Genomic DNA, 23,394 nt, shown 5'->3' with positions numbered 1-23,394 from the left:
TCCGTGAGAGGCTGAGATGACTGGAAGAGGGGGGAAGGGGGAGGGATGCCTCCACCTCTCCTAGTCCCTAAAACAGAGCCCGCCAGCTGCCCAAGGCCTTGAGGGGGCTCTGGCAGGCAGGCGAGGGCAGAGCAGGGCCAAGGGGCTCAGCGGGCCAGGCTGGTGAGCAGGGTGGTAAATTGCAGGGCCCGCCCTGCCAGCTCCGCCACACACTGCACCATCTCTTGGGCCGCAGGGCCGGATGGGTAGCCCAGGGCGGCCCCCTTGATGGCCAGCACCGTGGCCCGCAATGCCTGGCCCAGCGCTGTGCCTGCAGCTCCGACCTGTGCTCGCAGAGGGGTGGAGGCTGCCAGGCGGCCCAGGGTGTCCCCAACAAACACCAGGCGGTGAGCAGCCACCAGCACCTGCTTGCCGTGGGGCACGAAGAGGCGCGGGGGCTGGTTGGCCCGGGTGCTGGACATCAGGGCCGCCACGGCTGCCTGCAGTGTTGAGTAGTGGCCCTGGCACTGCCCGGCGTAGAAGTGCAGGAGCTGTAGATCTCCGGCGGGAAGAACCAGTGGCTCCCCTGGGGACGGGGCCTCCTGCGGGCGAGAAGAGTGGTCCGTGGGATTGCTCTCACTACTGCCGCTTTTGTTCTCATTTCCTTTCTCCTTCCCTCCCTTTGTTCCTCATTCCTTCCTTTCTCCCTGAGCTCAATTCCTTTAGATCGTACCTCTGCCCATCAGACAATTTAGATTCTCATAGCGAGTGGCAGGAAGGTACCCAGAATTGATGTCAGATAAATCTGGATACAAACAACCTCAAAAACAAGTCTCTGAACTTCATCGTTTCCTTGTCTCTAAAATGGGGAGCCTAGGACTGCACTGTCCAGTGTAAACGTAAGGCGAACCACCCATGTAATTTCAAATTTTCTAGTAGCCACATTAAGAAAATCCAAAGAAATTGGTCCATATTTTCTAACTCCATATATTAAAAATGTGGTAATTTGAACACTGTAATCAATACGAAAATTATTGAGATTGTTTTTCATACTAAGTCTGCAAAATCTGGTGTGCACTTTTCATTTACGGTACATTTCAGTTTGGACCGGTCACATTTGGAGGGATCGGTAGCCGCATGTGGCTGGTGGCTACCAGACTGGAGAGTGCAGCTCTCGTCTCTGCCTCCTAAGGCTGCAGTGGAGATTAGCTGATACGATGTACAGAAAGGGCTGAGAACAGAGAATTGCACACTGTAAGCACTATGTGAGTGCTAACTATGGCTGTGATCAGTGCTGACGCACGCGATGTGCTGACCACAGGGTGTGGCACTTGGTACAAACCTGACAAATGGTAGCTATTGTGATTAGGACCATTCTAGATCAGGTCGAGGAGACCATCTCACTTTCCCGAGGCCCAGAGAGATTAACTGGCGGCTTCTTAGTGGTGGAGCTGGGATTAGGAGCCGGGTCTCTTAGGAACCCAGGAATTCACAGTTGGAAGGGGCCTCGGAAGTCACCCGGCCCAGCAACTCTTCTGCTCCCCTGACTGCTCGCTTTTCTGACTCTTCTCCAACACATTCTTTCCTCTTTCCGAATCCCTGATATCCCTTTCTTTCTTTCTTTTTTTTTTTTTTTTTTGTGGTACGCGGGCCTCTCACTGTTGTGGCCTCTCCGGTGGCAGAGCACAGGCTCCGGACACGCAGGCTCAGCGGCCATGGCTCACGGGCCCAGCCGCTCCGCGGCATGTGGGATCTTCCCGGACCGGGGCACGAACCCATGTCCCCTGCATCGGCAGGCGGGCTCTCAACCACTGCGCCACCAGGGAAGCCCCCTGATATCCTTTTCTAAGTTCCAGCTCCTTCCTGAATTCTAACTCCTCTCTACTCCAACTGTCCCGTTTCACTGAACTCTTACCCCCATCCTAAATCGATTTCCCTTGATGCTCGAGTTGAGAACAGCCCTCCTTCCAAGTTCCTGCTCCTCCCCGCCCCTTCTCTAGCACCACCCCCATGGGGTTACCTGCTGCTCTGGTGGCCCCCTCTCCAGCAGTTCAGGATCCCCTGGGGAGGCCTTATCCCGGGGCCTGGCTCCCTGAGCTTTATCCATGCCCTGCAGGGGGGGAGAGGGTCTCAGTGCAGTGGTGGGGGAGCAGGCTGGGGTCTAGCCTCCATGGTCTTCCTGCGCCTCCCCACTCCCACGTCCTCCCGAAGGTCTCTCCTGCCATCAGATCTGCAACCCCTTGACTCTAGGTCCGGGAGAGCTCTGGTGGCAGGTCAGAGGTCTCAGGGACCCTAGGCTGGGTTTAGGGGGAGGAATGTGGCACCGATACAAGTGATGTGGCCAAGTACTGGGGCCCAGGCCATAGGGTACCGGGCCATGGATGCGGAAGAAGGGAAGGGAGGAAGCCGGGGTCTGCATCTGGGGCCTCAGGCCTCCTTGCTGGCTCTCCTGGAGCCATTTCTGGTGGGGCTGGCTGGAGGCGAGCTCACCTTCAGGTGGACGTAGTCATACTCCTCGGCCATCGGGATGCCCTCGTACTCATTGTGGTGTCCTTCTTGATGGTCCTCCACCTCCCCGATCTCTGGATCCCCCTCGACCTTGGGGCCCCCGTAGCCCGGCAGGCGGGGTGGGGGTGGGGGCAGAGGCCGGTCCTGGATGCTGCCCTTCCGGCCTGGAGCAGGAGAGGGAGCCGGGGAAGGGCTGGGGGCCTCCGGGACAGGCAGGGCCGGCAGAGGGCGGCGGGACAGGCTCTCAGCTGAGGGCAAGCGGGGCCTGTGTGCGGGTGGGGGGCTTCTGGCCAGAAGCAGGGCCAGGGCGTCCAGGTCATTGGAAGCCAAGGCTGCCAGGGGCTCTGGAGAAGGGGGTGTCTCCGGCCCCAGCAGGGGGACGTCGTAGATGCCCTCGTCAGTGCCCCCGCTTTCCCCGTCTGCCAGCAGTTCCTCTGGTGCTTCGTACAGATTGAGCAGGGCGGATGCTCGTTTCAGGTTGGAAGGGGCAGCGTAGAGTGGGGGCCCTGGCTCTCGGCCCCCCTCCCAGTCCAGATCTGGCTCCAGGTCTGACTGTGGCTTCGGGGCCAGAGGCACGTCATAGGGAGCTTCATCTTCTCCAGGGGACTGGGGGACAACCCAGGCCAGAGGGCGGGAGAAGGAGGCCGGGGAGTCATAGGGGCCGTTGGAGGGAACTCGGAGGGCAGTGGGGGGTACGTCATAGACCTGGAGAGGAAGCAGTTGGTTACTCTCAGTCTCAGCAGTGGGCCCCCATTCTGCTAACCCCTACCCCCGAGAGCCGTCTGTTCCCTGCCCAACATACACACAAACCTCTAGCCCTCACCTCCAGGGCATCTCCAGGGGCAGCCTGTTGGGTCCCACTGCCTCTGGGGACCTTGTAGATGGGATCAGGGGAGGGCGGACAGGGTGCAGCCAGAGGTCCCGAGGTAGGACAGGGCCGAGCTGGAGGTGGTACCACATACACCTGGGGGATCAGCACAGGCGGGTGGGTCAGGTGGTGTGGGGACCAGGGGATCAGATAATGTGTGCCCGGGAGGAGCTTAGACATCTTCCAACCCCCTCCCTGTACCAGTGGGGAAAGAGCCCAGAAAGGGTTGGCCACCAGGATTAGTACAGCAGAGTCGGTGCAGAGCTGCCGTCTCAGGGCTCTCCCTCCTCCACGTGCAGGCACCGGCAGACGGGCATGTCCTGGCTTGGGGTTTTGGGGGGCTCCAGCTCTCACCTCCTGGTCCTCAGTGCCGTGCTCTGGGGCTGGATGTGGTGAGCCAGGCTGGGCTGGCGGCACCTGGGAGAGGCCAGGCTTGGGCGCCGGGCCATTGGGAAGGAGCTTCACTCTGTTGGCAGGCACAATGCCCTGCTGGCCGTGCAGGGAGCAGAGGCACCAGCCATCCAGCCCACCAGCGCCTTCCCTCTGCAGCACCCGTAGAACGTCCCCTCGGCGGAAGGACAGTTCCTGGGGGGACTCGGCGGTGTTGTCGTACAGTGCCCGGGCCAGCTGGGCCTGATGGGTGAGGTGGGAGTAGGGAGAGGGGTCTTCACACACATATCAGGTCATGTCCTCCCCTGCTCAAAACATAGAGCTCCCCACTTCCCTCAAGCTAAAAATCTTACCTCCTGACTCAGCCCTGCCTGTCTCCAGCTTCATCCCTTGCATTCTCCCTCTCTATTCCTTGATCTAGACAAGCTCTTTCCCACCTCAGGGCCTTTGCAGTCCCTTTACCTGTCCCCTGACTATTCATTTGACTGGCCCTTTTTCATCCTTCAGTTCTTCTTAAATGTCTTCTTCTCACTCTTCTCCCCACCCCATTCTGTGTCTGTCTCCACCCATTGTTTCCTTCACAGTACTTTATACTATTTGTCTATTTACTTTAAAAAATCAATTTCTTCCCTTGTACTGTCAGCCCTGTGAGAAAAGGGATTTCTATATTCCTAGCCTCTGCAATAGGCCTAACCTGGAATCAGTCCTCCATGAACATATGTTGAATGAATTACATGAGGAAGTCCTGAAAAGGTCTCCCATAGGATCTCCTTTACCTTCCCTGTTTCCCAGTCAGCATCCCCTATAAGCAGGTTAGATTAAGCAGCTGCAGAGACGCCGTATTCTGAGAAGGAGTGGGAGAAGCCCAGCCCAGACACAGCCTCGACATAATAAGGAAGAAAACAGAAACCAAAGCAATTGTTTTATTCTCAGTCTGAGCAAGTAAGGCTCTACCAGCAGAGGCTGAGGTTATCATGGAGAAAAGTGTATACGCTCGTGTGTGTTTGTGTGTGTGTGTGTGTGTGTGTGTGTGTATGCAAGGGGGCTGGTGGACGAAACAAGAGCAAACATTTATCAGCCTGTTTCCAGTCCTGTTTGGTGGGGACATCTAAGCTTTTTCCTTTGAGAGCTACAGGCTCAGGTAAGCCACAGACATCAAGTGCAAATTATATAGCCAGACACTGAGCGAGTGTTTGCACTAATCATCTCATCTCATTTAATCCTCAAAACAACCTGATGAGGGAGGAGCCATCATTATCCCAATTTGGAAAGGAAATTGGAACAGAGGTTGGTACTTTGCCCAATGACATACAGCTGGTGCAGCATGATTTGAACTCCAGGCTGTGGGATTCCAGAGCCTCTCACTCACTCCTCTGCTGCCTCTTCACAACCATAAGCATAAGGATCTACTTTTTGGGAGTTCCCTGGTGGCCTAGTGGTTAGGATTCCAGGCTTTCACTGCCATGGCCCAAGTTCAATCCCTGGTCACAGAACTGAGATCCCACAAGCCGTGCAGTGCACCCCCCCCAAAAAAAGGATCCACTTTTTTCTTCTTATATAAGTAACAGTAGTTAAGTCAAGAGGGCCCATGACATATATCCGGACAAAACTATAATTCAGAAAGAAACACACACCCCTAAGTTCACAGCAGCACTATTCACGACAGCCAAGACATGGAAACAACATAAATGTCCGTTGACAGATGAATGGATAAAGAAGATGTGGTACATATATACAATGGAATATTACTCACCCATAAAAAAGAATGAAATAATGCCATTTACACCAACACGGATGCAACTAGAGATTATCATACTATGTGAAGTAAGTCAGAAAGAGAAAGACAAACACCATATGATATCACTTATATGTGGAATCTAAAGTATGGTACAAATGAACCTATCTATGAAACAGAAACAGATTCATGGACATAGAGAACATACTGGTGGTTGCCAAGTGGGAGGGGACTGGGGGAGGAATGGAGTGGGAGGTTGGGGTTAGCAGATGTGAGCTATTATATATAGAAGGGATAAACAACAGGGTCCTACGGTATAGCACAGAGAATTATATTCAATATCCTATGATTAAACCATAGTGGAAAAGAATATAAAAAAGGATGTACATATATATGTATAACTGAATCACTTTGCCGTACAGCAGTAACACAACATTGTAAATCAACTATGCTTCAATTAAAAAAAAAAAAAAGGGGACTTCCCTGGTGGCGCAGTAGTTAAGAATCCATCTGCCAATGCAGGGGACACAGGTGTGAGCCCTGGTCCACGAAGATCCCACATGACGCGGAGCAACTAAGCCCGTGGGCCGCAACTACTGTGTGCTGCAACTACTGAAGCCCACACGCCTAGAGCCCACGCTCCGCAACAAGAGAAGCCACTGTAATAAGAAGCCCGCTTACCACAACCAAAAGTAGTCCCCGCTCGCCGCAACTAGAGAAAGCCTGTGCGCAGCAACGAAGACCCAAGACGGCCAAAAATAAAACAGAATTAAATAGGGCTTCCCTGGTGGCACAGTGGTTGAGAGTCCGCCTGCCGATGCAGGGGACACAGGTTCGTGCCCCGGTCCGGGAAGATCCCACATGCCGCGGAGCGGCTGTGCCCGTGAGCCATGGCCGCTGAGCCTGCGCGTCCAGAGCCTGTGTTCCGCAACAGGAGAGGCCACAACAGTGAGAGGACCGCGTACCGCAAAAACCCAAAACAAAACAGAATTAAATAATAAAAATTAAAAAATAAAATAAAAAGATAACAACAAAAAGACTTAAAAAACAAAACAAAAAGAGGACCCATGGCTCAAACATGACTCAAGTTCATAGGCAGTCTTCATGATGCCCAAGTTCCCTTTGCTAGTCTCTCTTCACTGGGCTCTGGTTCCACCAAGTTATTTGGTAGAATCAAGCTTAAGCCACTCACAATGTCAAAATATATTCCGCTTCACCTATGTTTCCTAAGTGACCCGAGCCTGCTGGCAGGATCCCAGGCAGTGGTAGAAAGCAGGTAGTTAGGCATTACTGAACAGGTAATCCACGTGGGCTAACTCAGTGAAACATCTCAAGCTCAAGATCTCTGGCAGGCTGCATTTGGCCACCAGGCCCTGGGGGAAGGGTGTCTGGCTCAGCCAGCATGAGTGCATGTTCCTCGTGGCCAGTGTTTCCCTCAGGTGGAGAGGTTGTCCAGCCCTTTATGGCTGGGTGATTTTAACAATAAGCTGACTTCTCTTGCCTGATTCCAAATGATCAAACCCTCTTCTGATTATATTTTGGCTTCTAAAGGAGGTTGTCCCACAAAAAGCCAATACGCTAGCCAGATGACACAAATTCCTGGTGAGCCTGGCCTTTTTCTTTCTAACTGTAAATTAGAAATTGGCGTTTTGGATCTAGCCAGGGGGTTAAAAAGCACGGTTTCTGAGGCAGACCGACCTGAGTTTGAGTCCTGGCTCTGCCCCTTTCGAGCTGGGTGACTTTGGGCAGTTTGTTTAACCTCTCCAAGCTTCAGTTTCCTCCTTTATAGAATTCCATATCCACAGCTGAATATCCACTTTCAGATAATAACAGTACCAGCCTCACAGGGTTGTTGTGAGGACTGGGTGAGATAATGCATCAAAGAACCAGGACAAACCCAGACAAAGCTCAGGGCCAGCTTAGGGCCAGGAAATACTCAGTAAATATTAGCTGTTGTTAGGATCCTGTGAGTTTCATAAGCGTAAATACCAACACGCCTCGCTCCCCCAGGCAAAAGAAAGATCTACCTCCTGGCACTACAAAGTTGACCAGCTGACCAGCTGGCTCCTGAGAAGGCATCTTTATGTCACAGTACCCCACTATGTTCAGGACCTCCCCCTCTTCTGGCTCCGAACTAGGGTCTGCTCACCATCATACAGATTGAGGAGCTAAGAGGAGTTTGGTCTGAGAAGGAATGAAAATCTAACTCATCCTCGGGGGGTGTGGGAGGATGTCAGAAGCCATGCTTCTCTTCCCAGCCTCACAATCCTCCTTCGCAGGATGCCCATTCAGAGGGAGCCAGAAAGCAGGTGGCAGCCTCGCTTTCCCTGGGAATCCTAAGGCCTAGGGAAGGCTGGAAAGGGGACAGAGTTGCTTAGATTCAGACTACAAGCAGCAGAGGACAGAAAGCAGGGGCGGGGCTGTGAAGAGTTCCTCCCTGTGTCAGGTTTGAATTCTGTCCAATGGGACCAAACCTCTGGGCCTTGCAATTGCGGGAACCCAGGCCAGAGTCCCTGATAGACTGATTGATGATGGGTGTGGCCACCCCAGCTCTACCCCCTCCTCAGGGGCCCAGCTGACTTGTGAGGGAGTGGCTGTCTTAAAGGGGGGTGGCCGTGGGCTACACGCTCACTGGGAGGCCTCCTCCCACTGGCCCATCATGCCAGCTGTCTCCTCCCTTTGTCCCCAGTCCTAGGAAAGTGGCCAGAGGCTGGCTGACATCACCTCCCCTCCTCCCTCTATTTTCTCTTGCTCCCTGCCCGATCTCCCTCTTTTACTTTATTTCCCACCTTTCTGCCGTCCCTCCTCTAGAGAAGGGCCCCCTTGGGCCCTTTGCCCTCTCCTATTTCCTTGAAGCCACCTCCGTTCTTTCAGCCCCCTCCCAACCTTTTACTAGCCTCCCAATCACAAGCCCCTGCCAACCTCCAGTGGCCATCTGTTCCCGCCCATAAAGGAGCAGATAGGACTCAGGCTTGCCCCCTCCCCTCCTTCCAGGAGCAGCCTCTGGAAAGAAAAAGGGGAGAATGGGGAGCGGGAGGAGAGAGGGGGAGGCCAGATCCAGTAGGAGCTAGGGATGAGGAGTGAGAGGGGGAAAGGGAAACAAAAGTGCCAGAAGGGGGACACAGTCTCCCAAAGAAGCAAGGAACCAAGGAGCGAGACAAAGAGAAGGCAGAAATAAAAGTGACAGCAGTGCAGGACAGGCTGTGGACGTCTCTGCCCGGCAGCCTCCTCTCTCTGGTGGACTCACCGACGTGGCTATGGCCATGGCCTTGGCCTTCCGCGCGGCCAGCTCCAGGCCAGGCTCGGTTTCGCTGACTTCAGCAGCGGCTGCCCCGCACCATGGAGGCGGCCCCCTGCTGCGGCGCCTGAGTCGTGGCCTCCGCAGAGGTTGGAGGAGGAGAAAGAAAACCCACGAAACTCCCCAAATGGGAGGCAGCTTGGCCGGGCAGGAGGAGGAGCGGGGCGGGCCGGGGCGTCGCTGCGGGACCTCATCCAAGGGCGCGCGCTCTGCCCCGTCCCCGCGGCCTCCCGGGGGCTGCCGGGTGGACCAGGCCCCCGGAGCTGCCTGTCCTAGGCCTAGGGGGCACCCCGGATCCGCACGGGCCCAAAGCTTCCTTCCAGTGCCAGGGCGGGCGAGGAGGCGGGAGCTGGGGCTGCGCTCGACGCCTCTCCGGGCCGCTCAGGACGGCCCCGAGGGCAGGGAGAAGCCGCCGGGGCGGTCGGGCTGGACGAGCGAGTTTAGGGGCCAAGCCTCCCCACCCGGCTGCTGCGCCGGAGAGCGGTGCTCCCGAGGCTGAGGGGCGTCGGGGGCTCTGCGGCAGCCCCGCTGCGAGGGAGGGGTGGGGGGGGCAGTGAAAACTGAGACGTTCGTCCCTCTTCAAACTCGCCCGACTTGGCGAACCGAGGCCAGGCTGGCGCCGAATGTCTCGGAGAGCGCGGCGGCTGGGCTGGGCGGCCCGAGTGGTTGCCTTCTGCCCAGACTCTCGCAGCCCCGGCGAGGAAGCGGGTTCCCAAACACGCACACTAGCTCGCAGCGCGCCTGGGGGTCTGGGGACGCCGCGACGACGCCTCGCTACCCGCACGCGGGCCCGGCTCGAAGGGGCGGGACGGCGTTCCCCACACGCCCCCCTCCAGCCCTCGACGCCGGCGCTCCCGCTCCCACCCTCGGCCCCCGGCCCTCGGCGCTGGCCCCGCCGCCCCGCTTACACGCACCCTTGGCGGGCCCTCTCCGCGCGCCCCAGGGCTCGGGGCAGCCCGGGTGTCTCTGGCAACCGAGAGAAAGGCCACAAAGCAAAAGAAGGAGCAAAGAGAAGGCGAAGGAGGAGCAGAGGCCAGGGTCCTGCGGACTCGCCTGGAGGTGGGGCTGGGGGGGGGGGGACACTGAGAGCGCTGGGAAGGCTCCGGGGGTCGCGCGCGGCCTTCAGGCTCACCCCCCGCTCGCGGCTCCCCTCCCCTCCCCTTCCCGGGCTCCCGGCGCCCTTTCTGTGCAGCTCCTTTCTCCTCCCCTCGGGCCCTCTCCGCTCCGGCGCGGGGCTCAGTCCCGGGGATTAAGAGAAAGGAGGGAGGGGAAAAGGGAGGGGAAGGGAAGGGGCGGAGGAGAAAGAAGGACGATCCCTCCAAAGGCGGGTGTTGAGTTTCAGCTCAGGACCCTCGGGCCAAATTGCACGCCCCCTCCCGGCTCCTCTTCCCCGTCGGCTGCAGCCCGGCGTCGCGGCGAACCTCCAGGTGGTCTGGTTCGCTCCCTCCCGGGAGCTTTCCTCTCCCCGTCACGCCCCCGATCTCCCCCGCCGGCCCCGCGCCTCTCTGCATCCCTTTCATTAGCCCCACATCTGTCTTTCCCTTGGGAGGGAGCACGCTCCTTCCGCCTTTCTGGGGTCCTCCGCGGAGCCTGTCTACTCCCTTGGCAGGGCCTCCGCAGGGGTCTGGGGCTGGACACGGATTCTAGCCCTGGCGAGAAAACGTGATGCCTGAGCATCTGGTCCCGGAGCCGCGGGCGGGCCGGTTGTGCCGCCTCTTAACGCTTCTCTGCCAGTCTAGACCTGTCCCCTGCCCTCACTCTGGCTCGCTCCTGAGGAGCAAAAGTGGGGACTTCGGGCACAAAAGGGCAGGACTCTTTCAGAGGAGCTGGGATTGCCCCCAAGCTTCGGCTGGAAGGACGCGGCTCGTGTCCCCCACACCTCTCCTGCCCTGTTACTGCTCCTTCGCGTGCGCTGCCTCCCTCCAGTTGCCCGCCCCCTCCCCGCCCACCCCGCGTTCTTCCTTTGGGAAAGAACACATCGAGGCCTCTCAGAGGCTCCAGAGAAGCCTTCCTTCTTCCGTTTTTGAGGTTCCTGGAATTTAAAAAGTTAGATGCCAAACTGGATTGAAAAACTGTAGCATGTTTTCAATATTTACATTTAACACATTAACACTTCAAACAGATAGACAATGGCTCTATGTATGTATAGCGTCATTTGGAGATAACATCAGAAGTCTAATTTAAGGCCCTTTGTGAACCTGAGGCCGGGGATACAGAGAGGCTCCCCTCTCCCCTCCCATCCCCCTCCACCTTCGCATTCCACAGGCCCACTCTTCCAGGCATTTGTCAGCAGGGGAGGGGGAAGCACCTGACCCAGCTCCTTCCTCTCCCTGTTGCTTGGGCACCTGTGAACAAACTCAGACTCCTTTAGGATGGGAGAAGAACTTTAACATTTCCAGATGCATCTCAAGGGAGAGCTCCCCCATTCCAGTTCCAGCCTGGTCCAACTTCTCCCAGACCCCAGCCCTGGGGGGGGCCTGGCTGCCTGGAACACAGATATTCAGCTTCTGGGGAGTGACTTGGTATATGATCTCTGCCCAGGGGACTGCCAAGGCAAATTGGGGCTCAAGATGGAGGTGGGCAGGAAACCCTGTTCCAAAGATGAGTGCCCTGATTGGCACAGGGGAAACAGATGGAGGCCGGAAAAGACTAAGCAGGAAGGAAGTGCTGGGACCCGGCAAAATGGTGGTTTGGGAGGAGGGTAGTGAGGCTCACTGCCCTCATTGTAGCTGAGCGCCTAGCTAGTGCCTGGAGCTAGGTGAGGGGGTTAGAGTGCACACCTGCAGGAACACAAGTCTGTGCTTCTGGAGTGCCCAGGCAGGAAATGGAGCCGGTCAGGCTCGGGAGTGAATCCTGGTTTGTCAGCTCTGTGACCTTGGTCAAGTTCTGGAACATCTCTGAAGTTTAGCTCCTCATCTGGAACAGTTGCTCTGGTGAGGAGTAAATATATGTAAAGTGTGTAGCACAATGGCCTTTCCTCTTCACCTTGGCTCCCCACAACTCCCCCTGCACCCCCAGCTTGTACCTTCATGAAAGTTCAAAGTGCTTCTTTGTTGAAGGCAGGAGGAGCCTTCTTCCTGTCCTTATGCCTCATCTCTGCCCTCTCCTTCGCAAACTGAGGTTTCAGGTGATTCTAACTTGGTCAGGGAGAGTTCTGGGCTCCAGGTTAGGTTGGAGAAAACCCAGGCTGGGTGGTAGGCTAAGACCCTGGGTGGGCGGCAGCCTCAGGCAGGGGGGCCCTCAGCTTCGGGGCTTGCGTTTGCCACTACTCAGGGGGTAGAAAGTCAGGAACCCCTCCGTCAGGCTTTCTGGGTCCCAGTCTTCTCTCCCACTCTTGTCCTTTCCCAGCAGGGCCAATCAGCTGATCTCCTCCTCATCCCACCCCGTGACCTGTTCTACTCAGAACTTCTCGGGTGCTCATGGATTCTTCCAGTTCTCTTCTCTTTGGACCCCACCGCATCCAGATTGGCTGCATACTAATCCTGGCTCCAACACTAGCCAACTCCAACCTTGGCAAGCTATGTGACCTCTGGGAGCCTCTGGTTCCTTGTCTGTCAAATGGGTTAATAATGGAACTGAGGATTAAGAGAATCCTGAGAACTGGAATTCCCTGGTGGCGCAGTGGTTAGGAATCAGCCTGCCAGTGCAGGGGACACGGATTCGAGCCCTGGTTGGGGAAGATCCCACATGCTGCGGAGCAACTAAGCCCGTGCGCCACAACTACTGAAGCCCGTGCGCTTAGAGCCCGTGCTCCGCAAGAGAAGCCACCGCAATGGGAAGCCTGCACACAGCAACAAAGAGTAGAAGCCCACATGCAGCAGCGAAGACCCAATGCAGCCAAAATAAATAAATAAATAAATTTATTTTTTTAAAAAAGATTCATTCATTAAAACAAAAAAAAAGATAAAACAAAAAAAAAAAGAAAAAAAAAGAAGAAGTCTGAGAACAGTGCCTGGTCCATGAGTGTAAATGTTGGCTCAAAGCAACTGTTACTATTGTTATCTGATGTCAGTTCTGTGGGGCAGCAGAATGTCAAGGACACGGAACTTGCCTTCAAGAAACCGACATCATGTAGATCATGCTTGAATACAGTTGATACCTTCCCACTAAATCTGGCATAAAATCCAAATGCTCCGGACTTCCCTGGTGGCGCAGTGGTTAAGAATCTGCCTGCCAGTGGGTTCGAGCCCTGGTCCGGGAAGATCTCACATGTCGCAGAGCAACTAAGCCCGTGTGCCACAACTACTGAACCTGCGCTCTAGAGCCCGCGAGCCACAACTACTGAGCCCATGCGCCACAATTACTGAAGCCCGTGCGCCTGGAGCCTGTGCTCCGCAACAAGAGAAGCCACTGCAATGAGAAGCCCATGCACCTCAACAAAAAGTAGTCCCTGCTCACCGCAACCAGAGAAAGCCCGCACGCAGCAACGAAGACCCAACGCAGCCAAAAATAAAAAATATATATAAATTAAAAAACAAAAAACAAATGTTCCGCCACAGGCTTTAAGATCCTATGTGAGCTGGTCCCTGCCCACCTCTTCACCTCACTTCATCCCACCCTTTCCCTTAACCTTTGTTTTCTACCCACACTGTCCGTTCTGTTTCTGAAACATGTCAAGCTCTTTCACCTCTAGGACTCTGCATGTCCTGTTCCCTCTGCCTGGACCACTCTTTCCCAGACCCTTTCCATCATCTTGTCAAATTCCACATCTTCAGAAAGGCCTTCCCTGGCTTTATTTTTTTTTTTTTAAGATTTTTTTTGATGTGGACCACTTTTAAAGTCTTTATTGAATTTGTTACAATATTGCTTCTGTTTTTTTTGTTTTTTTTTTTTTTTTTGCTTCTGTTTTATGTTTTGGTTTTTTGGCTGCGAGGCATGTGGGATCTTAGCTCTGACCAGGGATCACCTGCACCTCCTGCATTGGAAGGTGAAGTCTTAACTGCTGGACCACCAGGGAAGTTGCCTTCCCTGGCTTTTTAAAGTTAAGTTGCCCCTCCCTCCACCCACCCCCCACCTCCCAGTAATTCTCTATTTCTTAACACTGTTTCATTTTCTTCATAGCACTTATTATTATCAGAGATTATCTTGTTTCTTTATTTACCATCTGTCTCCTTCTAAAACGTAAGCTTCTTGAGGCACGGACCTTATCTGGCTTGTCCTCCTCTGCATTCCTAGCATTTAGAATGGTGCCTGGCATATAATAAGTGCTCAATAAATATTTGGCAAATGGGCGAATGAACAGGGCAGCCATGACTGTAGGACAGAGTTGAGTAAGCCAAAGGCGCACCATGGGGGAGGCACCAGGCCTGGGCTGGGGGAGGGAGTTGCTAGGCTTTTTGTCCTGTTCACTCTGATTCTCTGCGTGTCTCCCAGGCCAGACTGGGTTCTCTTTGAAGGCAGGCTCCAGGCACCATGTAAGTAAAGATGATACTACAAATAATTAGCAACTGGTACCATCATGGCATCCCCATCAGGACACGGGAGCCTGTTCTGGAGGCCTCCGTCTGGGCCAGGTGGTCTCCCTTTAGTTGCAGGATCACAGGGAGGTTGTAGTGCGGACGTGCTCCAGTCCTGAGGACAGTATCTATTTACCAGCCGGGACAGAAGTAATATTTCAGCATTTTAACCACCAGTGCCCCTGCCTCACCTCAGGTGAGTGCAGATGAGCTTCAGTAGGCCCTGCGGAGTGCTGGTTTCAGCACTGTTGCAGGGGCTGCTAGGCTGGTTGGCACTTTCGTGGCCACCCAGGTTACCCCCAGCCCACCGCCCAAGCTGCAGCCAACATGCATATTTCTACAAGAGAAGAGAGGCCCCTAGGCGAAGAGCTGATCAGAGGCAGGGGAAGGGTGAGAACTCGGGTGACTTTCTGAGGAAGGGCAGGACAGCCATCGTAGCTTTTTGCAAGCTTTCTTGGCCGAGGTGGAGTGCTTCCTTTCACATCCTCCCTGCTCTTTCCTGCTAGGGGCTGATCTCTTCCCAGAGGCTCGGGGGTGGGACTCTCAGCTGGTCCCCCGTGGCTGCCAGGTCAGGCCCAGGCAGGTGAGGACACATGGGGAAGCACCCGTGATATTGGGTACTGGGTGAACTTGCCTTTGCTTCTGCCTCTACATTCTCCCCATTGCCACCCCCATCTCTCCACACCCCTAGTGATTCCCTGGAAGCTGACTGACTCAGGGATTCTTAGTCATCCCAACAGGAGAACCCTCTGGAAAATGTTTCTCATGGCAGGGAGTCATCCTGAGGAGACCCACAGCTGCTCCTGAGATAAGGGTGGAGACTGAGCAAATGGGAAGAGGTGAGTGGGGACATGTGGCTCAGAGCGCAAGTTCTGCGTCAGGCCTGGTCAGGCAGGGGAGACTGCCCTTCAGGGGTTTCGTTAGAGGAGGTCCTGGTACAGAGGCAGGGGACACCCCAAAGTCCTCTCCTGGAGGGAATGTCCCACGTAACCCACGTGGGTCCTTTGCGGCATCAACAAGTGAAACAAGTAGCTTGGATCACTTCCAGCTCTTTCAAGCACGCTGTCCTGGATAGGGGCCAAGATCAAGAGGTCCGCCCCGTGTCAGCCTCTGAGGTTCTGATTGGTCTGGGAGAGACCCAAGGGATCCAGCTCTCCTGGAAGGCTCCCTCAAAGCCTTTTCTGCGGTTGGGGGTTGCTCGGGAACACCAAAAGCCACCCTGGGGTCCACGTGCCAGACCTAAGGCTGGACTCTGCACTAAGGTCGGTGATCAGGAGGACATCTGAGAAGAAACGGAAGAGAAGAGACAAGACCATGGGTGGAGCAGCAGGGATCGTAGAAACGAGGCCTCTTGGAGAGAGACCAGGATGGTGTTCCCTAATTTTGGGTAACAAGCGAACCAGGGAAATTCCAATAATGCCTGTTCTCAAAGGCATAGAATAGCAGGATACTATTGCTTTGACCCATGCCTGGAAAAGTATAAAGAACAAAGTTTACCCAATAGGTTATGGGGCTTACAATGATGTTAATCACAACTTCTGTGAGTCTAGCATTTAAATCAGCTTTTGAAAACACTTGCAAGTTTTTTGGGGTTTTCAGTTTTTTTTGTTTTTTTTTTGCGGTACGCGGGCCTCTCACTGTTGTGGCCTCTCCCGTTTCGTAGCACAGGATCAGCGGCCGTGGCTCACGGGCCCAGCCGCTCCGCGGCATGTGGGATCTTCCTGGATCAGGGCACGAACCCGTGTACCCTGCATCGGCAGGCGGACTCTCAACCACTGCGCCACCAGGGAAGCCCTTGTTTTGTTTTTTAATCTCAGGTCACACACTCCAAAAGGTAGTGGAAAAAAATTTGAATAAACAAAACAGGTTTGCTGCAGATAAACCAGGACTCCTAAACTGCTCCAGTCAACCTGCTTCCACAAGGCCCTGCTGTCAGCCAGTGCGGCACCCAGGCTGGGGGAGCAGCATCCGGCATGTACCAAGTGAGTGCGCAGGGGCCTGGCTGGGACGGGACGTGCTGAGCAGGGCAGGAGCAGAGATGTGGCTAGGGTGGAGGAAGCTCTCAGGTTTGGGGCTGGGGACCAGATGCGGCATGAATCCAGGAGCTCAGGGAACAGCTGGGGGAGGGGGCACCCGGACTAAGTGGAAGCAGTTTTCTCACTGGCCTTTTCCTACAGGTGGTTGCATTTTTGGCAATGGTCTTGGGAACCCACACCCTCCATTTGCGGCCCCAGAAGGGCTGTACCCACTGGCCCAGCTGCTGCCCCAGCAAAGGACAGAACCCCACTGAGGAGTGGCTGAAGTGCAACACTGTGCGCATGCCTCCCCCAGAGACCACCAGCCTTGCCCACCACCCGGAATCCTGCAAGGCCAGTGAAGACGGACCCCTCAACAGCCGGTCCATCGCCCCCTGGAGATACGAATGCTGGCCCCTGTCCCCTCCCGAACACCTGCTCATGTGCTGGTCAGCGTGTGTGCAAGGGACCAGGGGGGTTCCAGACAATTCCAGCCTACCTGCCCCCTTTTACCTCAGGGAGGTTATCAAGTTTGGGTGTTAGACAAGGCCTAGCTCTGACTCTTATTGGGTGACCTTGGGCCAATCACTCAAGTGTTCAAAGCTTAGTTTTTTTCATCTGTAAAATGAAATAATAGTCCATAGGCTAATGGCGCAGATCATAGGAAATAAGATATGAAAAATCTGTACTTAGTACAGAAAATGTTGGTTTCTTCCTTTCTTCTTCTTCCTCTACTTCTTCCCCGCCTCCTCTTCCTTCTTCTCCTTCTTCTTCCCCTACAATGGCTGTGTTTTTCTAACTAAAATATCAGAGAATAATGTACAATACAGGCACGAAGAAGCCCGATACCAAATGCTACTGCCCTGAGCCATGAATGGGTTATAATTATACCCTCCCTCTGCTCTGGGGGGCGCAGCTGGGTGGTTGGAGCGCCAGGCTGGTTATCTCTGATCACGAGCAGTCTTATTCTTTTGCTGTGTGCCACGCACATAATCCTGTATTTGTGTCATGATGTAAAATAAAATATTAGGAAGCCCTGAAATTGGGACAATTAATAAAAATATTAAAAATTAGTGCCTTAGGGATCCCAAACATATTTCTCTTGCAGTCTTGAGTCCTCACGGGGTGTCTGTGTTCCCACGCTCTGTAAGTCTAGTTCTGGCTTAGCCTTGGCTTTGCGGATGGATGGAGTAGGTCAGTGGGTAGGGAAGGGTCAGCTTTGATTGAGACTAGATCCAGGGTGGAGACTGTAGGTCACTTTGCTTTGAAGTGGTCTCAGAAGGCTGGCTGGGTTCTGGGCTAACTCTAAAGAGGTGGGAGCCCCTTTGGGGAGGCTGGGTACCAGATGGCTGACTCGGCTGGGATCTAGACCCCTGGTTGGGAGGCCGTGAACCCCCGATAACCACTCTGCTGTCCTTCCCCAAAAGCGTGTTCTTTGCAACTCTTGTCCCACAAGCTGTTCCTCAGAGAAAAAAAAAAAAATGATGACGTCAAGTAAGTGGGGGAAAAACTGCTGCAGGCCCCACTCCTTGGAGGTTCCCAGTGTGCCCAGCACCTTCATGGCAAGAAGTCCACAGAGAAGAAATCATTAAACTCAGCGCTTCCCAGACTCATTTGGCCACAGACCCCTCCTGCTGCAGCGTGTTTATTGGGGAATGCCACTCCGGGAAATGCCGCACTAGCTGAGCCCCAGTTTGCGAAGTCCTGTCTGTTTGGAGGACGGTTTTACAACCTAGGGGCTGTTTCCCTCTGGGCTTCTGGGGTCCCAGACCTTTGGAGCACCTACTTTTCATGCCTTTCAGGGACCATGAAATCCTTTTAGAATAAGTCACTAAGCCTTACCACACACTCTTATGTGTGCTCATAATACATGCACAGCCTGTGTCTGGAGGACGGGCAGGATATGGCAGATGGTGGCTTCCTCTGGGGAGGGGGACGGGGAGACAGACTGTCAGCCTTCACTTGATACTTTCTTATATTTGGATATAAGAGCAGTTTTTACTTTAAAATTTTTAAAAACCCTAAAAAATAATAACAATTACAAAAAGGAACCTCAGGCTAGAGCCCAGTGTATGTATCAGATGGAACCAGGGCTGGTCTGGTGGAGGCTCTGGTGGAGCTGCTCACCTGCCCCGCCTCCCTTAGGGCTCTGGGACCAGTTGGAAAGTCACTCTTCTATGCCCGACCCTCACTGACAGTTGGGGGAAATAAATCCCAGGGAAGAGGGGGTGACTTGTTCAAAGCCACCTGACACGCGGGTACCAGAGCTCGAATAAGAAGCCAAGCCCCCGACAGTCCTGGCATTTCCACCCTGGGCCCTCGCTGCTCCTGGCCGGTCCCCTGTTTGCCAGCCAGCCTTACCCCCAGGACCTGACGCTTGCCGCCCCTGCAGGTTGGACAGAGACTTGAACTGGCTGTAAGTGGCCTGTAAGATGGGAATAAAGACACAGACCTACTAGAGCATGGACTTGAGGATATGGGGAGGGGGAAGGGTAAGCTGGGACAAAGTGAGAGAGTGGCATGGACATATATACACTACCAAACGTAAAATAGCTAGCTAGTGGGAAGCAGCCGCATAGCACAGGGAGATCAGCTCGGTGCTTTGTGACCACCTAGAGGGGTGGGATAGGGAGGGTGGGAGGGAGATGCAAGAGGGAAGAAATGTGGGATACATATGTATATGTATAGCTGATTCACTTTGTTATAAAGCAGAAACTAACACACCATTGTGAAGCAATTATACTCCAATAAAGATGTTAAAAGATAGATAAATAAATAAATAAATAAAGTGGCCTAATTTGTCTTTGGCATCCCTGGTGCCTGAGCATCTTGTGGTCCCCAGCCTGGTCCCTCTTCCTCCCCACTGTCAGCCCTCACCTACTGCCTTCTCCCTCTGCCGTCCAGAGTTTCCGCTGTGGCCCCCCATCCCTCCCCTTCCCTGGCTCCCTGGCTCAGCCCTAAACCCTGGGGGGGCGTCAGGCCGCCCTCCTGGCATGCTGGAGAGACAGAGGCCCATTGAGGTACTGCAGCAGGCACACAGCGCCCCCTTGTCCCCCAACAATCTGCCTTTGTCCTCAGTTCTGGCTGCTACTGCTTGGTTCTGGGGGGTGTTGCCTGGGCTGGGCTCCAGCTCCCACCCTCCCTAAAAGGAAAAGGGAGAAAGGATGGTGAGGAAGAGGGTTAAGGTTAGGGAAGAGGGCCACAAACTTCCTCAGGCTTGGGTTCTTGGGGGCTCCTAGGCCGGCCCATTTCTCAGCTCACCTCCCAGCTCATCCTGGTTTCTCCGCGGACCTCCTCCTCCCCGCCGCTTCTCCCCTCTGCGGGAGGCGGGGTTGGGCTCCAAGTAAGGGGAGGGTTGACCACGCCCCCCTTGCCCGCGCCTCCCCTCCCATGTGCTGCCCGGCGGGCAGTGCACGCACCAGCCGAGCACTCTGGGCAGCTGGGTGCAGGCCCTTCTGGGCAGCCGCCTTCCCCGGGGTCCCACAGCAGCCCTGCCCGCTTCACGTTCAGGTTTCTCGCAGTGCCTTCCTGCTCCTCTCTGCTTCCCCATCCTGTCAGTTTTCCATTTTCCTTCCTGGCTGGTGGCAGTGGGGGCTGTGCCCGGTGGGCCCCGTGGAGATGCTCAGTGCTTGGAATCGCCGGGACCGACCCCCTGAAGAGGGGGCAGCTGCGGGGCTCCAGGGCTTCACCGTGGACAAGGCGTTCCTCTCGTCCCTCAAAGGCATCCTGCTGGAAACTGAGCTGGTAACAGCTGCCTCCCTGACCTGCAGCCTCCATCTCCCAGCCCGGGCCCCCTACCAGGGCTCAGCCCTCAGCAGCCTCCCTCCCCAGGCTCTCAGGACACCCCTCCGGCCCCAGCTGCCCCACCCCCCCACCCAGCCCCTCATCTCCCATCTGGAGGCAGTCACAGCAGGTTTCAGTTGCTGCAGGAAGGGTTGAAGTTAAACAGAGGACAGCTCTCTGGGACATCGAGGGGGTGTGAGGCACAGGGATGGGACAGCGGTAACACCAGCTGGTCTTTCCCCAGGCTTTAAGATGGCCACTTCTTGGCAGATCCGAGAAGTTCAACTACCAAAAAGGGCAGACTTCCTGCAGCCCCGCTTTATCTGCTGCCTGCTCCCCATGAATATCTGTCCTCAGGAAAGGAGCTTCCCTTAGTCACTTAGCAAGACCTACTAGTAAACTGAAGTCTGCTGCATATACGCCATCCTACATCGCCAGAGCTCAGGGGACCCCAGAGTCCACCCTGGAGCCTCTGCCTTCTAAACCTTGCCTCTTGGCATGGAACCAGAGGCTCTGGTCCTCGTCAGAAGAGTTTTAGGCATCCAGGAGTGGGAGAAGCGTTATGGGGCGTGGGGTGCCTCCTGGGGGCACAGGCTGATGTGGGTGCCACTCCAGGGGCCGGCGTTCCCATTGTACTTGGGGCTAAAGGGGGACACACTATCTTGTGGATTTCACAGAATGGCGGCCCCTGGAGCCGTGCAGCTTGGCCAAACTGCTGGGGCTGCTGGGATCCCGAGGCAGGGGGAGCATGGGTGGGCAGAGGTGGGGGGCCAGAGTCGGGCCTCAATAGGCAAAGGCCCTGGATGTGGCTCCAGGGATGGCGAGGCCTCCAAGGACAGGTGGTGGGGCCGGCTGGGGGAGCTCCGGGGAGGGAGAGGGCAAAGGCCTGGCTGTGCCTGTGTCCCCCTCCTGGCAAGCTTCCCACCCTCGGTCCCACAGGCCCTGACCTTCATCATCTTCGTCTGTTTCACGGCCTCCATCTCCGCCTACATGGCTGCTGCGCTACTGGAGTTCTTCATCACGCTAGCCTTCCTCTTCCTCTACGCCACCCAGTACTACCAGCGCTTCGATCGGCTGAACTGGCCCTGTCTGGTGAGGGACCCTGCCTCCCCCACCCCGTTTTGGTCCCTTTCTTCTCTGCACGTTGAATTTTCCTTTCCTCTCCCAGCCTCTCTCCTTTTCCTGGTTTAACAAGGAGTCCGGCTCCCATACCCAACACTCAAACACTCCTTTGACCCACATCCCTCAGATCTGCTCCCTTGTCCAGGTCCAGCCCCAGCCCAGGCCCCTGGCTTCTGGTCCTGGTCCTGGTTGCTCTGCATTTATCTTCATCCCTCCCCTGGGGAGCTGTGTGAACTCTCTCTCTCTGTCTCTCAAGCACTTTATGTTGTGTCCAAGGGTATCTCCGTGTAGGGATTCACAGTGCCTGAGGGTCAAGCTGCTGACTAGCCTGGAAAACCTCAGGGCGATGCCCCCTGCCCTCTGCTTCCCTTTGACCCTGTCCCCCCAACCCCCAGGACTTCCTCCGCTGTGTCAGCGCCAGCATCATCTTCCTGGTGGTCTCCTTTGCGGCTGTGACCTCCCGGGATGGAGCTGCCATTGCTGCTTTTGTGAGTCCAGCCCCACAGAGCTCTCTGGCTCCCCAAGGACCTTTGGCTGGTGGTTGCACACTTTGTGTGCCTCTCTCCACCCCAAGCTCAACCCAGTGCCCAGGGCCTGCCTCACACCTTGCCCCATATCACCCACCTCCCTCTCCCCAGTATCAACGGCCCGATGACCTTTGTTGTGCCATCCCTGCTCCTACGCCCACAGGTTTTTGGCATCATCCTGGTTTCTGTCTTTGCCTACGATGCCTTCAAGATCTACCGGACTGAGTTGGCGTCCAGGGCCACCCAGGGTGAGTGCCTGTGCTCTGGGAAGAGGAGATGTCCCCTCCACCCCCTGCCCCAGCTACCCCACCCTGCCATGCCCTACCCCACCTGGCTCCATCTTCACAGGGGACCAGTAGTGATACTGGGGCTACCTGGCTCCTGAGCCCAGCCAGAAAAGGGGAACAGCAGAGCCCAGACACGTCTCCTTTGGATTCACTAGCTCCCCAGCCTACTGTCCACCACCCCAGCCTACAGCGATGGAGCCAGGCCTGTGAAGTCACCGGGGATTTGTCTGTGGGGCCTGGTGTTCTAAGATCTGACTTCTGATGATGCTCGGCCAGGGAGGGGGTGTTATGGACGAAAGGGAGGGTATAGGAGGAAGCTGGTCATTCCCAAATTAAAAGACTTGAATCCTACTGGTGAATCTTTTTCTTCCCCCCAAATTAGGCAGACTAGGAATGCCAAAGAGTATTCATGGGAATGTTGCCTGGAGCAGGTCATGGTCCCTTCTCTGGGACCAGGTGTGAACAATGAGGAAGGGGGTGGGGCTTAGACATCCTTCAACATAAAGCTTCCATGCCACAACTCTTGCGTGCAAGGCCACCTGGCGGTGTGCCTGGTGGCCAGGCACCCAGGCTTCTGTGTCTGAGAAGGCGCAAGCCTTCCGTCTGTGAATGAGTGCCCACTTGCGAAGCTTTTCACATATCGGTCTTAGTGGGTTTGAGGTGAGGTGCTTGCCTGGGGCGTGTGTAGAGCTCCCCCTAGTGGTGAGGGGAGGACTTGGCCCGCAGGCTGCCAGGGAGAGGTCAGCGTCAGATGAGGGCAGAGATTCCCACATTGCTGGAGCTGCGTGAGCCCCCAGATAACAGCTGGTTCAATGCCCTCAATTCACATGCGAGAGGACACACCCAATTAGGGGAAGTGACCTCTTTGTCTGTGACAGAGTTAGGGCTGGAGCCCAGCTCTCCTAACACCTGAACAGGTGTTCTGGATATGGTACTGAGCCCCTGTAACTCATAAAAAATGGCCCAGCCTCATTTCCAGCTCCCTCCACCAGCAGGTCCACCTTCCCAGCTTGCCAGTGCCTCAGCAGGACGTTTCCTGAGCATCCCCTGTGCAGACCCCCTGCTGGGTCCCAGGGATTCAGAGGTGCCCAGCAGGCCCATCCTTGAACGCTCACAGATGGGGAAGAAGACCAGCTAGCGAAGGGCAGTCATGGCTCAGGGGAACTTTGGAGTCAGCCCTGCCTGGCCCGTGACAGCTCAATGTGGCCGGGACATCCTTGCCCAGCCCCGCAGAGCCCAGCGTGGCCTAGCTCGTCCAAGCTGACTTGCTAGCCCCTCTCCAGTGCTTCTGCGTCCCTGCCCTGAAATGCCTTCCTTCTTCTAGGGTGCTCCTTCCAGATGCAGGCCCCAGCACCCAAGCCCTGCCTGAACCTGAACTCTGGTAGAGTTGCTCTGCTCCCCTCGGTGCTAACCACCTGCCACTCTG

The 23,394-nt window shown here is 55.5% G+C and overlaps 2 protein-coding genes across 2 annotated transcripts; one reads left to right on the top strand and one right to left on the bottom strand.

Moving 5' to 3' along the window:
• Window positions 1-40: 40 nt before the first annotated feature.
• On the bottom strand, window positions 41-9,562 carry EFS (embryonal Fyn-associated substrate). Its single transcript, XM_079913387.1, is given in 9 exon segments — window positions 41-581; window positions 2,000-2,089; window positions 2,470-3,192; window positions 3,311-3,451; window positions 3,710-3,988; window positions 8,728-8,789; window positions 8,792-8,839; window positions 8,842-8,926; window positions 8,928-9,562. Coding segments are annotated over 9 exon segments (1,908 nt in total). The 5' UTR covers window positions 8,973-9,562; the 3' UTR covers window positions 41-146.
• A 10,122-nt stretch (window positions 9,563-19,684) lies between these two features.
• CMTM5 (CKLF like MARVEL transmembrane domain containing 5) lies at window positions 19,685-22,246 on the top strand. The gene is made up of 5 exons (XM_079913386.1): window positions 19,685-19,993; window positions 20,972-21,124; window positions 21,550-21,642; window positions 21,845-21,929; window positions 22,030-22,246. The coding sequence occupies exons 1-5, from the start codon at window positions 19,868-19,870 to the stop codon at window positions 22,038-22,040; spliced, it is 468 nt and encodes a 155-aa protein (XP_079769512.1). The 5' UTR covers window positions 19,685-19,867; the 3' UTR covers window positions 22,041-22,246.
• Window positions 22,247-23,394: the final 1,148 nt, after the last annotated feature.

The sequence above is a fragment of the Stenella coeruleoalba genome, assembly GCF_951394435.1.
Source record: "Stenella coeruleoalba genome assembly, chromosome: 2".
NCBI lineage: Eukaryota > Metazoa > Chordata > Mammalia > Artiodactyla > Delphinidae > Stenella > Stenella coeruleoalba.
This window is presented reverse-complemented; position numbering and strand designations above follow the sequence as displayed.